General features: G+C 38.2%; 1 protein-coding gene across 2 annotated transcripts; it reads right to left on the bottom strand.

The window, feature by feature from the left end:
• Window positions 1–16,181, bottom strand: kng1 (kininogen 1). 2 transcript variants are annotated; one of them, XM_021324275.2, is made up of 10 exons: window positions 15,760–16,181; window positions 15,571–15,661; window positions 11,506–11,652; window positions 7,197–7,313; window positions 7,042–7,117; window positions 2,545–2,714; window positions 2,334–2,444; window positions 2,135–2,233; window positions 434–800; window positions 1–341 (listed from the first exon to the last, which is right to left on the bottom strand). In XM_021324275.2, the coding sequence occupies exons 1-9, from the start codon at window positions 15,915–15,917 to the stop codon at window positions 459–461; spliced, it is 1,311 nt and encodes a 436-aa protein (XP_021179950.2). In that variant the 5' UTR covers window positions 15,918–16,181; the 3' UTR covers window positions 1–341; window positions 434–458. The 2 variants fall into 2 exon arrangements, with proteins under 2 accessions (XP_021179950.2, XP_021179951.2); XM_021324276.2 differs by having other exon boundaries at window positions 15,776–15,916.
• Between the last annotated feature and the right edge of the window lie 1,249 nt (window positions 16,182–17,430).

The following is a 17,430-nucleotide window of genomic DNA, read 5'->3' as shown; positions in this document are numbered from 1 at the left end:
TTGGTTTATCTTGCCTCATTTATGGATGAAAGATTCACATGTTTTTGGGTTAAATGGCTTTTAAAGGGAAATATTCCTATGAAAGTGATTGGAGGAAAAAAGGACTAAACAGAAAACGAGTTTAAAAACAGCAGCTAAAGTGAAAAGAAAAGCTTCGGAAGACAGCCTGAATCACTTTTTTAAAATCACAAGGAAAACGGTTTACTTTGAAGCACAGAATACAGAAACAAGACCATAAAATCATGTATGCTGACATTTATCTTCCAGCCTTTTTCTCTCCATTTCGCCTGGGAAGCCTCCCTGAAGCTGGCTTCTGGAGAGCTGCATGTTCTCACTGAAGCCTTGTGTACCAGGAAAAAACAAAAAAAAAAACAAAAAAAAAAAAAACATCACTCATGAAAGACACAATGCGGTTTCTATCATCTAAACATACAGTAAATGTGGCTTGTTTAGAAGATCTAAGACAGCAGGTCTGTATCCCTGAGGGCTCCCTCCACCGATGGCTTGGAGGAGGCCCCTGCGGCGCCGGAGGCTGTCGGCGCTGCCAGCTTCTTGGAATGGACCCGCCTGAAGCGCTTCCAGGGGTTGGAGGGGCAGTGGAAGGGGTGGGTGTTCTCGCTGGGGGAGCCGGATGGTTTGGAAGCTGTGGCGTCCTCCTCAGATGACTCTTCTTTGGCTGGAGCCTTGGACGGCGCTTGGGTTGTTTGGGGGGAGAGCGACGGCGCGGCAGAAGGGGAACCTGGGGGGGGAGGCGAGTCCATGTTCCTGAGTGGGGACCAGCCGGGAGGACGGCGCCTGGTCTGAAGACAAAAGCGTTACAGGGAGACGAGCTCATCACTTCACCGCTCACATATCGTCTGGAATGGAATTATTTTAATAATACGGATCCAAAATGAAACTAGGAAGGACACAGAGTGATTTGTTTCATTTGTGTTGTGTATATTTCCATCAATTCTGATGATTTGGGCTTACAAGCTAACTCGGCTTCTCAGTAAATCTGATAATTACGTAAGATCAATTTTAAGGAAATGAACTTTTAATACAAAAATGTTGTAACCTACTGAAAAATAAGTCCATGTACTTTACAGAATCTCTTTTTTTATTATTATTTTCTAGTCCAGTGTAAAGTAGTTTTGGAGGGTGGGCATTATAAGCTTATTGCTTCTGCCAATACACCCTTTTTTTATTCATGTTACAAGGACATATATTGTCATTTATTGTATACTTGTGTCTGAAATACATAAATAAATTCCAGAATGTGCATAAGGCTATTTTTGCTTGAACTACTGCAAGGTTGTTGTTTTTTTTCTACTATTTATTGGGCTTCTTTTTCCACCACGTTTTTTTTTCTTCCACTCAACTTTCCGTTAACAGCTGGGATGCAGCCCGCTGTGAAAGGACAGCTCATTTAACCACTTTTTTAGGTTCACCCTTATTGTGATTGTCTGCTGGTTAACTGTGGTGTCAGCAGTCTTCCCTGTGGTTGCATAAGTCATTACATTACTTTTCTGTTCTGGATATCCCTTTTTTGTTAATTGATCTGAAATTGTCTATATATAATAGTCAAATTCTCTTAGAAAAAAAAATCAATAGAATTTGCATGAAATCTATGAATTTGATCTGATAATTTACGGAGACGCACTAATTGCTGCTATCACTGCAAAAACGTAACTAAAAATAAGTAATATTTTCTTACAATGGGTGTATCTGTCCTTGATTTGAGCAGGTAAATAAAATGATCTCCCAATGGAATACGATTTTTGTACTTAAAATAGGAACAACTCATCTCCATTATCTTATTTCAAGTGCAGGATGTCTAATTATCTTATTTTAGGGGTCAAAATACTCATTCCATTGGCGGATAATCTTATTGACCTGCTCAAATCTAGGACAAAAACACAAATTTTAAAAACATTTTACTTATTTTTAGGTCCGTTTTTGCAGTGTCTGTGTCTCCTTTTAACTGTTTGAACAAAACTACCCAAAAAGTAATAATCTATAAAGCCTACAACACTAAAAATCACTTTTTACAATCGTCCTAGAGTTAAAAAAAAAAAAAAAATTTCTCTATTTGCCTGTTTTTTTATTTTATTTTGCTCTTTCGATAACTTCCAGGACTAGATCCGTGTCTCACCATGGGGGGCAGGGGACCCTCTTCACACTGGGTCTGGACCTGTGGGAGCTCCAGCCTCCATGGTGCCAAATCCACGGTGGCGTTACAGTTTGCAAACTCCTACATTACACGTTTAAAAAAAAAAAGAAAACACAGTCAGGATCCACTCTCTAAAAACACTCCCGACGTTAGTCCAGTTATCTCATTGTGTTTCTTTTACCAGATTCTCCTCATCTGGGACACACAGCTCGTTGAGATCTTTGTGCTCGGCCTTTGCACACGTGGTTTTCTTCATCTCGAACATCAGCTGGTACCTGAACCCGGCCACGACCTGCGTAGACGCGCACACACAGGATTTACAGAACAGAAACGGTGCTGACGGTCTTACCACGTGTCCCCCCCCCCCTAGTTCCACTCCCGTCTCGGTCTACCTGTCTGGTGGCAGGGCCGATTCTGTGCAGGGAGAACAGGTGAGTGGAGTTGGACACGGAGTTGAACTTGGAGACGGACGCCGAAAGAGGAACCTTAAGGTCCTCTGAGGTCTCATCAATCACCTCAGGGCAGCCCAAACATGGCGCTCTGTCTGGGACGAGGAAGCTGTCTGCAGAAAGGAAGGGATTCAACGTAGTGATGATCAGAACACAACGCAAAAAATGTTTTGCTTTTGTTATTGAAGCAAAAAAATTTATTATATACGGAGCCCGGGTGAGAGCTCACTTTCAGTGATATATTTTTCAGGTCGTGATAATTTGTGAGCACGTTTTCCTTAAATTGAGCCCTCGAATTAATAAAAGGTGAGCACGTTTCCTTTAATTGAGCCCTCGAATTAATAACAGATGAGCACATTTCCTTAAATTGAGCCCTCGAATTAATAAAAGGTGAGCACGTTTCCTTTAATTGAGCCCTTGAATTAATAAAAGGTGAGCATGTTTCCTTTAATTGAGCCCTTGGTAGATCGAGATCTCGAATATACTATAACGTGCTCATGTTTACATGTGTCAAGACAATATTGAGTGCATGTTTTACATATTGTGGCCACGTTTAAGTAGATCGTGCACACAATGTTCTATAACCATGTTCATTAAATTATGCTCTCGTTTTAGTAAATAGTGCCCTCGTTTTACTATGCTTAAAATGAGAGCTCGATTTAGTAAAATGAGCTCACACTATAGTAAAACGGGAGCACGATATAGTAAATTGTGCACACGATTTAGTAAAACGAGTGCACAATTTAGTAAATTGAGCGCACATTCTCTCAACATGCAAAACATTTTGCGATGACCCCTCTAGGGCTCCGTAATTATAACATTGTCGTGAGCATAAAAAGGACGCCACAATACTCCCAAAAAGACAGCAAATGTTATTCCAGGGCTTGTTGCAAACCTGTGTGATGTTTTTGTTAAAAAGCTTTACAAGATGACGGCTAATCGCTCGGTTGAGGGAAGAAACGAGGCGACACCACTAGGGCCCATTCAACCATCGAATGTTTAAAGTTTAGTTAAACATCTTTCTCCTAATAGGTCAGATCAGCTTTAAAAAAAAGTGCATTGATGCACCAAAAATAAGCATACCAGCAGTAGAGGTTATAAACGACAAATATGCATGAAAAGAAAAATACATATACTTTAAATTTGTCAGGGCCAGACCTCATTAAAGTCGGAAAAGGCTATTTTAGCAATAAAGGAATTTTCCATTTTGATCCTGAAAAGTGTTGCCTCACTCTTTGAACGTTGAGTCTGTTTGCCTGAGCCTCTGACCGGAGCTTTTAAAGCAAACAGATTAAAGTCTACATGCCACCGCTTTCCATGGACTGATAAGTTAATGTTGGGCTTTTTTTTATTATTTGCAGATAGTTTCAACATATTTCACAATCTTAGTTTCTCTGAACCCCCTTAGCGCATGTTTTCCCTCACTGATAGTTTTCATATTAAATTGGATCTCTGCAGCAGAGCGAGATGACAATAACAGAACAGGAAATTAATATTTGTTCTCATGGTGTTCTAAAGATATATATATGGAGACAAGGCCCCAAGGAATCTGGATTTATGCACACAGCTCACTTCTCATGCTCAGGTCTTTGCTGAAGGCCTTAAAATAATCTCTTTGCCCACAGTTGATATTTTAAAGGCTTTTTAAGGCTTCTACTTTTTGTGTCATGATCACGAAACTACTTATTTTAATACAGAAACACTGGTTCACCCCTTTGTTTCTTCAAGCCTCGACTATTGCAACTCAAAATTACCAGGAAACCCAACAACTCATTAAAAAGCTTCCAACTGATTCAAACACTGTAGCAGGAATTCTAATGAGAATTAAAGGGAGGGATCATATTTCTCCAATTTTAGCTTCCCTTCATTGGCTTCCTGTTAAATCAAGAATAGAATTTAAAATTCTTCTTCTCACGTATAAATGCCTTAATAATCAAGCTCCATCATATATCAGAGCTCTGATTACCCTGTATGTTCCTAACAGAGCACTTCGCTCTCAGACTGCAGGTCTGCTGGTGGTTCCTAGAGTCTCTAAAAGTAGAATGGGAGGCAGATCCTTTAGCTATCAGGCTCCTCTCCTGTGGAACCAACTCCCAGTTTTGGTCCGTGAGGCAGACACCCTGTCTACTTTTAAGACTAATCTTAAAACTTTTCTTTTTGACAAAGCTTAGAGTGGCTCATGTTACCCTGAGCAACCTCTATAGTTATGCTGCTATAGGCTTAGGCTGCTGGAGGACATCAGGGTCTATTTTTCTCACTCTGCTGCGCTCTCCTACTACTCTCCTATTATGTATCATCTCCAGTTACGGGTGACTGTTCACGTGACTCCGTCGGCGTAGAGGCCAGGTTGAATGGAGGCTTTGCAGAGATTTCCCTGTCAGCTGAGTTGAGAAACGAGGCGGTGAGAACTGCTGGTCAAGAGACCAGAACCAAAGAACGGCACTTAAGATTCAGGTCGTTTAAGGCTAGCTGGGCCCACAGGACAGGAAAGGCCTTCCTTGTTTTAATTTCATTCCTCCTCCTTTAACCTTGAAACTATTCCCTCAGGCTTTGCTGTAAGTCAGGGGAAATGGCTCCAAAACAAACGCAACACAAACCCTTTAATCTACATTTTAGAGAGGAAGAGACAAAGATGCGTTTAGACTTTTGAAAAAGGTAGACATTAATCAGCTAATATTTTCAATATCCCCTTAATTCAGACAGTTTGTTTGTTTACATCATGTTTTGTTTTTGTTTCAGTAATTAATCATCAAAATATATGAGTGAGATTCTAGTTATTCAATCCTTCGTTCCATTAGCAACCGCATCCAATCTAATAATCTTTAGCTTAGCATTTAGCTATGAGATGGCTCAGTGTAAGGTGAAATATTCATCCTTCAGAGACATTTGAGACTGATTAGAAAAAAAACAACAATATATTTGATGTTAAGTTGGACGGTTACCTCTTTGATTTTAACCGGCAATTATTTCTCTCAATCTCATGCTTTATTTCACTTCTCCTTTTTCACATTTTTCACTGGCACAGCCGCACATTTCAGCGCATTTATTGTGATAGACAAACTAAAATTACTGCATATGTGTAAAACTGAGTGAAGTTTAGCATTGCTTTTCTATCATTAACTAAATAAACCCCAGAGGAACGTATAGGATCTATCTGTGTGTAATTTATCCTCAGTATATATGCAGCTGAAGGGCTCAGAGGTTTGTTAAAGAACATTGTTGAACAAAGAGCATCATGGCGAGGAACACAGCAGGAAGCTCTGGGAGAAAGTTCTGGAGACGATTAAAACAGGGTTCGGCTAAACAAAAATAATAGTCCAAGCTTTGAGCATCTGACAAAGCCCTGTTCAGTCTGTAAAGAGAAGATGTGAATAATATGGCACAACTTCTACCAAATGTGGCGGCGAGGGAAAGAAGAGCATTAATCAGAGAAGCAAAGACGTGGAAGAAATATTCTCACGTTTTTTTTCTGGACATTACATTTCTGAGAAATGATTTTTATCCAGTGCAATTATGAATGTGATTTTGATTTACGTTAAAGTTGCCAGCAAAGATTTCACTCGCCTTAAAAAAGAAGAATTAAACTGCAAAAACGATGCAGTCATGCAAGTCATTGGTGAAAGAAATCCATAAGAAGTGAAATTTGCACGTAGCAAAAAGTGATGGTGGGGATACAGTGAACAAGGTCAGATGTGACCCTAAATTAAGCCTTTTGGCCAACAGGCAAAACGCTATATGTGGAGAACCACGTTATTGGGATGTTTTTCTTCTCCATAGACGGGTACGCTGGCCACTGTGCAGTAAATGGGAAGATGCGTGGTGCTAAAGGCAACAGAGACTGTTACAGGTGGCAAAGCATTTAGGACATATAGCTGCAATACAAAGAAGAGTTTAGATCAATACATTATTCATGTGCTGGAACGGCCCAGTCAAAGTCCAGACCTCAATCCAATTGAGAATCTCCAGAAAGATTTGAAAATTGGGAAACGTCTTCATCCAATCAGCCTGAATTTGAGCTTTTTCGTCAAGAAGCATGAGGAAAAGTGCCATTTTCTGGATGTTTAAAGCTGCTAGAGGTATATCACTTTATGCTCTGCCTGCAGCAACAGGTTTATCACAATTAAATGTCAAAAGTTTCTGATGTTTGAGTTAAAAATCATTAATGCCTAATATTAATACTTCTGTATTTGCAATGCACTGTATGCTTCACTTGCATTAATTTCACCTTACATTTAAATTTGTAATTTTATAATTTCAGAGATGAAAAAGAAATGTATTTTTTAAAGATGTGATCAGTTTACATACATCTAAATATAAAAAGGCCACAATAAAGCAATATATTTTGCAGGCGTTGATAAATCATAGAGTAACTATCTGTGGTGTAATTGGTCGGTGATTTTCAGGTTCTGGTGTGATTATCCCTCTCCTACGTTCACTCACCAATCATACAATCCACCTGTTTGGTGTCGGTCTCTTTCTCTGTCATGTGGACTGTAGCATTGCATGAAATCGGTGCCTGGAGGAGGACAGAAAAAAAAGGTAGGTTAATTTTTTTTAAACGTCAGCTTTAAATAAATGGACTTAAATGCTGGTACCCTGTGTCCAGTTGGCAGATAGTCACAGTCTGTCCAGGGTTTGCTGTCCCCTGCTGGACAGTCACTCCTCCTGCTGGTGAACTCCAGCGAATAGACGGAGTCTGAGCCGCTCTCTGCCTGCAGGACACACACACACACACACACACACACACACACACACACACACACACACACACACACACACACACACACACACACACACACACATACATAGATAAACTCAGCATGTAACAAAGATCAATAGGTCAAAACGTCTTTTCCAAGAACTAGTCAGTCATCACCCCCGGATCTTTGTTTTCCTCCTTCAACACTGACAAATATTTTATTTATTTATTTATTTATTCGAACATGATACAAATATAAAAATAAAATAGTGCACAGTAACAAGAAGTGCATAAGAAAGAAGAGAAAATACAGATTTTTGTTTCAGTTAACATATCATGCTCAAAACGGGGTAGGAAGAAGTGAGAACTTATAAACTCCTACCCCTAAACACTTGAGACTTTAGAGTTCTACTGTCATTAGAAAAAAAAAATCAAAATCAAAGTGGCAGTTTGAAGTAACAGTTACTAATATTTACCTATACATTTTCCCATTTTATGCTGGTTTATCTTTCTAAACCCTTACACCAAGTTATTATCTTCAATACACACCTTATTGCTTTCTGTCCCCATGTGTATATCTATTGAAAATTACCTCTTTGTACCTTCTTTTGAATTGTGTTAAACTATTGCTTTGTTTTAAATCTTCATGTAACTTATTCCATAACTTTACACCTTTAATTGAAATACAGAAGCTTTTCCTTGTTGTTCTAAAATTGCGGATCTTGAAGATTGAGTGACCCCTTAAGTTATACCCCCCTTCTCTTTCAGAAAACGTGCTCTGTATGTGCTCAGGTAACAACTTCTTTGATACCTTGAACATAAATTGAGCCATTTTAAATTCTACAAGGTCGTCAAATTTGAGAATTCTGGATATTATGAAGAGCGGGTTTGTGTGCTCATAATAACCGACATTATGGATGATTCTAATGGCTCGTTTCTGTAGGACGGTTACCGGATGTAAAGAGCTCTTGTAATTAACTCCCCACACTTCACAGCAATATGATAAATATGGTAAAATCAGAGAGTTATATAGAGTATGAAGTGATTTAGCATTCAATACATGTCTAGCTCTGGCCAATATGGATATACTTCTACTGAGTTTACTCTGTAAATGTTGAATATGAGGTTTCCAACTGATTTTGTCATCTATTATTAAACCGAGGAACTTATTAGCAAAAACCCTTTCTAGAGTTACGTCCTCTATTTGAACTTGAATTTCAATATTTTTATAACTGTTCCCAAAGACCATGAATTTCGTCTTGTCCAAATTTAGGGATAATTTGTTATGGTCAAACCATATCTTTAACTTACTAATCTCTGAAGTGACTGTTGAGAGAAGATGCTCTAAATTATCTCCTGAGGCTAGAATATTTGTGTCATCAGCGAATAAGATAAATTTTAATGCATTGGACACTTTACTGATATCATTTATATAAAGATTAAATAAAATTGGTCCCAATACTGATCCTTGTGGTACTCCACAGACAGTCTCCTGCCAATCAGATTCCACATCTCCCAATTTCACAAATTGTTTCCGGCTCTTTAAATAACTCCTCATCCAGTCAGAAACTACTCCCCTAATTCCATAGCGTTCTAATTTTTTAAGTAGGATTTCATGATTTATTGTATCAAAAGCTTTCTTTAAATCTATAAATATCCCTACTGCCAGTTTCTTACTATCTATTGCGTTGGTTATTTCTTCTATTAAGTCAGTTACGGCCAGCGATGTTGACCGGTTTGCTCTGAATCCATATTGACTGCTGATAAGTAGCGAATGTTTTTCTATGAATTGTTCCAGTCTTTTCTTAAAGAGTTTTTCCAGGATTTTAGAAAATTGTGGGAGAAGAGAAACAGGCCTGTAGTTAGTGAAGAGGTGTTTGTTGCCAGTTTTATACATTGGTTTGACCTTCGCTATTTTCATTTTGTTGGGAAATGATCCTGTTTGAAATGATAAATTGCAAATATAAGTTAGTGGTTTAGAGATTCCTTTAATTACTATTTTAATAGTTTTCATGTCCAGATCATCACAGTCAGTGGAAGTCTTATTTGTACAGTTATTCACAATGTTTATGATTTCTTCTTCTAGTACAGGGTTGAGATATAAGGAGCTGGGATTATTCTCAATTAGATATTGCTGAGTTGCAGTTTTTGTAGTCGGTATTTTTTCTGCTAGTTGAGGTCCTATATTAACAAAAAATCTATTACATTTATTGACGACACTTTTCAAATCAGTTATATTCTGTTCATTATCTATAAAATAGTCTGGATATTTGTTATTGTTAACTTTTCTAATGACTCTATTTAAAATATTCCATGTTTCCTTAATGTTGTTTTTATTCCTATCCAGTAATTTATAATAATAGTCCTTTTTACATGTTTTTATAATATTAGTTAACTTATTTTTATATTTCTTATATTTGTTTTCTGATTCAGACGTTCTATGTTTTAGAAATTCTCTATAAAGTTTGTTTTTCTTTTTACATGCCTTTTGTATTCCTTTTGTGATCCACTGTTCATTTTTTTGATTGCTTTTCCTGTTATATTGTTTGATTGGGCAGTGCTTGTTATATAATATTTTAAATATTTTTAAAAATTCATCATATGCTGAATTCACATCATTCATTTTATATATTAATCTCCAATCATAGGCCAACAACTCGGCTTCTAGAGCTCTTAGTGTCTCTTCAGACGTAACCCGTTTGTAATGCGTCTCTATTTTTTGATTGTCTGTTTTGCACTTACAGTCGTAGACTATGAACACTGGTAAGTGATCGGTTATGTCATTCATTAATATTCCACTAGTTAAATTATTTTCCAGCACATTTGTAAAAATATTATCAATTAAGGTAGCGCAGTGCGATGTAATGCGACTGGGCCTGGTGATTTTAGGATACAAGCTTAAACTGAACATGGTGTTAATAAATTCTTCAGTCATTCTATGTCTATTTGGATTGAGAAGGTCAATATTGAAATCCCCACAGAAAAATATTATTTTTTGATTAATTGTTATAAATTTTTCTTCTATCCAGTTGTTGAATACTTCAATGTTTGATCCAGGGGCTCTATAAATGCAACTCACTAAGACATTTTTCCTTTTTTCCATGAGTATTTCTATAGTCACACATTCAAACATGTTGTCCATCACAGTTGACATTGTTTCAATCAACTTATAATTAATCTTCTTATCAACATATAAAGCTACTCCTCCTCCATTTTTGTTTTCTCTGTTCTTACAAACCATTTCATAACCATTGATTTCAAAGTCTATGCCCTTATCACTATTGAGCCAAGTTTCTGATAAGGCAATAACATTGCCTTATCAGTTTCGAATAAAATACTATTATGCATGTCAGTTAATAACATGATGTGCTATATGTCTGACTAGGGCCGGACGATAATTTAACGATATATATCAATCGATAGACGTATATCAATGATGGAACAAAAGGGTCAATATTAAGTTCAATAGAATAAGAGTTTTCCTTTCTTTTGTATTCAATTTGTCAGTTTTAGTCTCATGAGTTGTTTATTTAGCTAAACTGCGTGAAAGTTAAAGACAAAAATTTACTTAAACTAATTTAGAATGGTTGGGAGTTTTGTGAGCAGATCTTTACTATTATTTCCCCCCCCCCTATAATCTACTTTCATTTTACATTTTTTAATCTTATCGATAAACCGTTACTATATATTATGTAGGGCTGGACGATAATTTAACAACCATATATACCAATTGATAGACGTATATCGATGATAGAAAAAAAGGGTCAGTAAAAAGTTCAATAGAATAACAGTTTTCCTTCCTTTTGCATTCTAGCCATGTAGGTTAATATTACAGTCATTACATCCTCCCAACCAATCACAACGCAGAACCAGGAACCAAGCTCCGCCCCCTTTAAAGAATTCAAAGAGCATGGGTCCTTTTTTAAAAACTTGCAGTTTTGGTAAAAGGTTGGTTGAATAAAAGGTTGAGTTTGAATTCAGTGTTTGTGTCTGGATCTAAAAATAAGTCGCTAAGCAGCAGCGTAAAATGACCAGGGCTGCACTGAAAATATATGTTTTGAATTTGTTGATAATTATCGATATCAATCAATATGATTTCTATTTTGTCAATATGCTTTTTATCTATATGGTCCAGCCCTATGTCTGACTGCTTATGAACGATAAATGCATTTGTTACAGCAGGTTCTTAATAAAAGCTGCGGTACCTTGCTGGCTTTTAGGATCTGAAAGAGGGCCAGCTTGTATCCGGTGCTCAGCCTCTCGTTGAACTTGTGCAAGGCGCTGGTGACGGCTGACTGCACAGAGGGGTCGTCACAGAAGATCAGGACACCCTGCTGAGGCTCCACGGCTCCCTGGAGAAAACAAAAAATACATAAAATCCCAAAGAGCTGACGGCAAACTCCCAGAGGAGACACCAGGTTTCCCCGGTGGGTTTGCTGCACGAACGTAAGAGGTGATGTAAGTTTATCAGCACTGGACCACACAGAACAGGAAAACTAGGATTATCTTTACCACCTGTGACATTTATGGAAGACAATATTTGCAAAACATACACATTTGAACCGTTTTGACATTTTAGATGCCCGTCTGTGGGCCGAGTTCCGCTTCCAAGCCTGCAGTTATCCTGCTGGTTCCATGAGAGGAGAAGCGACCAGGATGAAGTGAGGCGCTCCGTTCTGCCTGATAACCATGTTGTCTAAGTGCTGGAAGGTGGATGATTTCACATGGTTCTGAAGACTCAAATGTTATATTTCCCTGCCTTCACTCATGGGTCAGAACCAGGCATTAGATCCAGAGTCAAGCTGCGAGGACTTTGATCCGGGCTTCGTAGATTCCCACATGGTCCTGATTAATCTCAGATCTTTAATCAGCTGGAGAAAGTGTGCTGGTCATTCCTCTCAGACCCGGTAGACTTCCCTTCTGTGTTTGTGTGTTTTACTAAAGGCATCATGACAAGAAGTTTATTAAAATAAACAGGATCTGTCGTGCACTGACGAGGCCATGTGAATGTCAACCAAAGGACCTGCTCAGGGGCGGTCAGAGAAACGGCTTATCTTTCTACGCAGTTCATATCCTCCAATCAGAGCACAGCATCAGGCAAACATGTTAGCTTTAGGCTGGGAAGTGGATGTCGGGCTCCGCGGCTTCAGCGGCTGATCTGTGGCCGATTTTCCAACCTAAAACTAACTTCACCCCGGCCCGATATGAGATGGGTTCGTGTTTCCGGAGCGTTTTCAAACTGATTTAGAAAGAAAACTCTCTACCAACACTGACCGCTGTCATTACCCTTAAGTTTATTTGATTTCTAAACTGCCTCGTCTGCTAAACGTACAAGCGTCGTAGCTTTTCCCCGAGGAGGGAAATCTGGCTGCCCAAACAAGCCCCTACTAAAGGTGACGTTATTTCTTTTAGTGAAATTTTTTCTTTCACTTTATTTTTAGTAAATTATCCAACATTAAACACAGGAAATAGTAAAACAAACAAAAACAACGACAAATAAACAAACCCACAATTTACTAAAAAAAGGAATAGGCTAAAGCAAAGCTTATTATTGCCTACCCTGTTTTATACTTACAACCTTTACAACCTACCAGGTTGTTTACAGTACATATATAAATATTCAAATGTACATAACATAGGATTTTATCATTTTACATTTTAAAGCCCTTTTAAAATTCACCAAGAAAGGAGATAACTTTAAATCGTCATTCAGTTCATTCCACATTTTCACACCAACAACTGAAACACATCTAGACTTTATCTGCCTCTTCTCTTTTGCACATTCAAATATAAACAAACCTCGGAAATTATATTTATTCTCTCTTAACTTTAATCATTTCTGAATTTCCAGCATTTTTTATAAACAATGTCTTTGAATTTTAATGTGTTGCTTTGAATGAAGAGTTTATCAGTTGGTTCACGGTATCTCACCTTATTAATAAGCCTTATAGCTTTTTTTTGCGACTTAACTAACTTATCAATAATTGTTTTATTTGCATTTCCCCATACTTCTGAACAATGAGACAAATAAGGCATGATCAAAGAGGAATATATAATATGCAGGCCTTTGATATTTATTAAATCTTTTATTTTAAACAATATTCCAATAGTTTTTGCAACTTTGTTTCGAATATATTCTGTGTGAGGCTCCCAACTAAGTTTATTGTCTATAATAATCCCTAAAAATTTTGTCTCATAAACCCTTTCAATTTCAACTCCATTTATATATAACTTTAGATCGTTATGGAATGCCATAAATTTAGTTTCCCCTTCATTTAACGACAACTTATTGTAATCAAACCAAGTTTTCAACTCAGCTAACTCTTTTTCTATCGTTTTTATTATTTCATTCAAGTTTCTTCCAGAAAAAAAAGAGATTTGTATCATCAGCAAACATTATAAACTTTAAAATACTGGATACTGCAAAAATTCTTTGGAGAATTTACTTATGCAGCAATTAGAACAACATGAAGTAGTTTATACAGCGCTGTCGTGGCCCTTTAAGTTATTAAGCAGGGTTTTACCGTCAGAGGATTACTGATTAGTTTGATCCATAATCTGAAGCTTCCCGTTTTGGTTGAATCGTTGGTTTTTATCTGAGCGGTTTATAAATAAGTCCCAGATCTTGAGAAGCATCCAGAAATCTCTTGTCTTCTTTTTTTTACATGAAATAAAGCTGGTGAGTGGGCCTGGTGGGGTTAATCACCTCCTGGTAAACTCTACCAAAACCTCCTCCATTTGTCCCCAATGTCTCTCCCCAGGTTTTTTTTTCCCCCTCCTGTGCTTTTATTTACCTTTGGTATTGTTCCTGATATTTTTAGTAAGTTTGCTTTCACGTTAATTTAAAGCCCTTCTGAAGTGATCCTCCTTCTTAGGTCCTTCTAAACCAGCGGTCAGCGACCTTTACAGCCCGCAGAGCCACTTTTACCCTTGAACCAGCTAAACTAATTTTGTTTAGAGCCACAAGAGTTACACAACTATTTGAGACAACAGCTTGTTTTTATAGTATACTATAGGAAATTTGTTTACATTGTTTTTAATTAAAGATCAACAGTTTTTATTATGTAACCAACAGTATTTTTATGTTTAGGTTGAATACATTTTCCTCAATTGGACATTTGATTTTTATAGCAAATGGCATCAAAATGATGAAAAAACAAGTCGTTTGCAACTTATTGACAAAAAAGATGCTTCATTTATCTACAGTAAAATATTCTACACACCATTAGTTTCTTTCTTTCTGGAAATGTTTTGTATATATCGCTAAAATAAATTCATCCTAAAGCGAGCAATTTTAAATTACCTTAACATTTAGAAACATCGACCAATTTTTTTCCCCCCACAGTTTTTAAGAGCCAGAGCTGAAGGTGTACACTGCAAAAATGGAACTAAAAATAAGTAACATTTTCTTAAAGTGAGTGTATCTGTCCTTGATTTGAGCAGGTAAATAAGATGATCTGCCAATGGAATAAGATTTCTGCACTTAAAATAGGAACAATTCATCTCGTCTTATTTAAAGTGCAGGATGTTTAATTATCTTGTTTTATGGGTCAGATTACTCATTCCATTGGCAGATAATATAATTTATCTGCTCAAATCAAGGACAAAAACACACATTTTAAAAACATTTTACTTATTTTTAGGTCCATTTTTGCAGTGTAAAGAGCCACAGGTTGCAGACCCCTCTTCTAAACCCTAAAGCACAATGAGGAACGCCAGATTTTTAACCTTTCTCCTTTGTTCTGTGGATCATAATTGTCATTTATCGAAGTTTATTTACACCGTGCTTCAGTTTTCGCGTCGTTTGTGCTTTTTAATGCGGTACGCTTTATCAGAACCGGACCATGGATTAATTGTCAGTTGCATCTTGGATACAAATTAACTTCCTTCGGAGGATCATGGCAACAACCACAGCTAATACACAGGACAGCAGCGTGGGGAGCTGCTGTTTCAGGTCACTGATCTCTGATCTGGACCTAGAGGCGGTCCGGATGAGCGTGCGCCGCCCATCTGAGCAGAGAGAGCCGGCCATCGATGAGCTTATCAGATAAGCCTGAGCAAAAAAACAATTAAAACTGCATTCCAACAACCATCCAGACGTTTGCTCACAGGTATTTGTTGGAAAGTCAGAAAAAGATTTCCTCAAAATGTACTTAAGTTAAAGGAGTTGAACTCGCCTTCAAACATTTCTGCTGTTTTTTTTTTAAAGCCAAACCACTGAAGTTTTTTTTGTTGTTTTATTAGTTTCCCTCCCCCAGTCTGGTTCTTACCTGCCCGAACACAGAGCTGCAGAAGCACAGCAGACTCAACACGAACGGACCCACTTCGCTCCTCATCGTGATTTTTGTTTCTTTTCTTTTGCTAAAAAAAAAAAGTAAAACAAATAAAATCAATCAATCAGTTTCACCCCCCAAAATTTCTTTTGCGCAACCCAAAACGAGGCTTTCCAGTCCAGTTACCCCGAAGCAGGCTTACTGTCTGGTGAAGGCGGAGGCCCGCTGTCGATCCTGATGGCCTGGAAGACGGAAACCCTGCTTCCTCTGTCCTCTCGTACAGATGACTGAGCGAAGCTGTCCTCTGGCTGCAGCTGGGACTCCTGAGAAAGACGAGGACACATGCACGGTGGACAGGAGGGCACAAAGGACACACACACACACACACACACACACACACACACAGGACAGGGCTCAGTTGGTAAAACAGGAGCAAATGTTTGCTCTTCTGTTTGCCCTCCCACGTCGAGTCAATACGTCAGTCCGTTTCAGAGGCAGAGAGGACCCAAAATGAGCTCAAACTTTTCCTCGTTATCCGGAGAATTAGGACACAAAGAGGGGAAAGACGAAGGGTTCAGTCGGTCTGCCTGTGACAGATGTGTTTGCAGACCACCTTCAGCATGACAGCTGTGTTTTTGGGACCGCGCTTTCTACGTGGTACTTTGTCCCGGATGACCTTTAGCCTCAGCTGCCCTGATTTCCCCACAAGCCGTCAGTAAAACTGAGTGGGGGGGGGGGGGGTGCTCGGATGCACCAAGATCAACAGATTATGAAACCTCTTCTGTGGATCTGCGCCTGGGTGTTTGCTTGTTCACAGTTAATAAGTCACTTTTCTGCTGATGCCGTGTAGAGAAGGTTTGTTTATATCCTCTGCTTTTGTTTCGGGTGTTTAAAACTTTGATTGTTTCTTTGAATTATTAGTTTCCCAGGTTTGGATAAATAAATATTCCTAAAAGCCACGAGGCCGCGTGCACAAGCCTCGCATTTTGTTGTGTCCCACAAAAAGCTTCTGCCGTGTTTCTGGCTGGACATTTGAACGCATTTCTTGGCAGAATTGAGTTAATTTGAATTAATTAATCAACGGTCATTCATGTTTTTATTACATAGTTTTTTATTTGAGATAAAGTTGGGAAATTTGGAGCTACTCCTCCTTCATAACCTCATCCGTCTTGCACAGTGCAGCACACACTGCAAAAACGGATCTAAAAATAAGTAAAATGTTCTTAAAGTTAGTGTATTTATTCTTTATTTGAGCAGGTAAATAAGATGATTTTACCCCTAAAATAAGATAATTAGACATCCTGCACTTTAAATGAGATGATGGGGATGAATTGTTCCTATTTTAAGTGCAAAAATCTTATTCCATTGGCAAATCATCTTATTTACCTGCTCAAATCAAGGACAAATACACACATTTTAAGAACATTTTACTTATTTCTAGTTCCGTTTTTGCAGTGCAACGAGACTTTATTTATACCCCCCAGGGGAAAAGTGAGTAAAAGGTGCCTGTCTGGGAGGATAATTAAATAAAAATGCTATTTCTGAAAAAGTTGCACAAAGAAATTAACACTATACAACATAAGAAGAAGAGATATAAATGAGAGGAAACATATACTGTGTGTTTTTAACAGTATTGTGCGTTTATTGGTTTAATGTGGGGTCTTTTATCTGATGGGAGGAGCTGGCAGAGGCGGTGAGAGGCAATGTTCACCATAGATGTGGTTTTGGCCAACATCCTCCTCCAGGGGACGGGCCACAACTGATTTGGCCTTTCAGACCCGCTTGTCCCGCTCTGTGCCAACCACTAATGTCCTGAGCAGAACCCTGCACACATTAAAGGGGACATGCCATGCTTTT

Source organism: Fundulus heteroclitus, chromosome 9 (assembly GCF_011125445.2).
Source record: "Fundulus heteroclitus isolate FHET01 chromosome 9, MU-UCD_Fhet_4.1, whole genome shotgun sequence".
Lineage (NCBI taxonomy): Eukaryota > Metazoa > Chordata > Actinopteri > Cyprinodontiformes > Fundulidae > Fundulus > Fundulus heteroclitus.
This window is presented reverse-complemented; position numbering and strand designations above follow the sequence as displayed.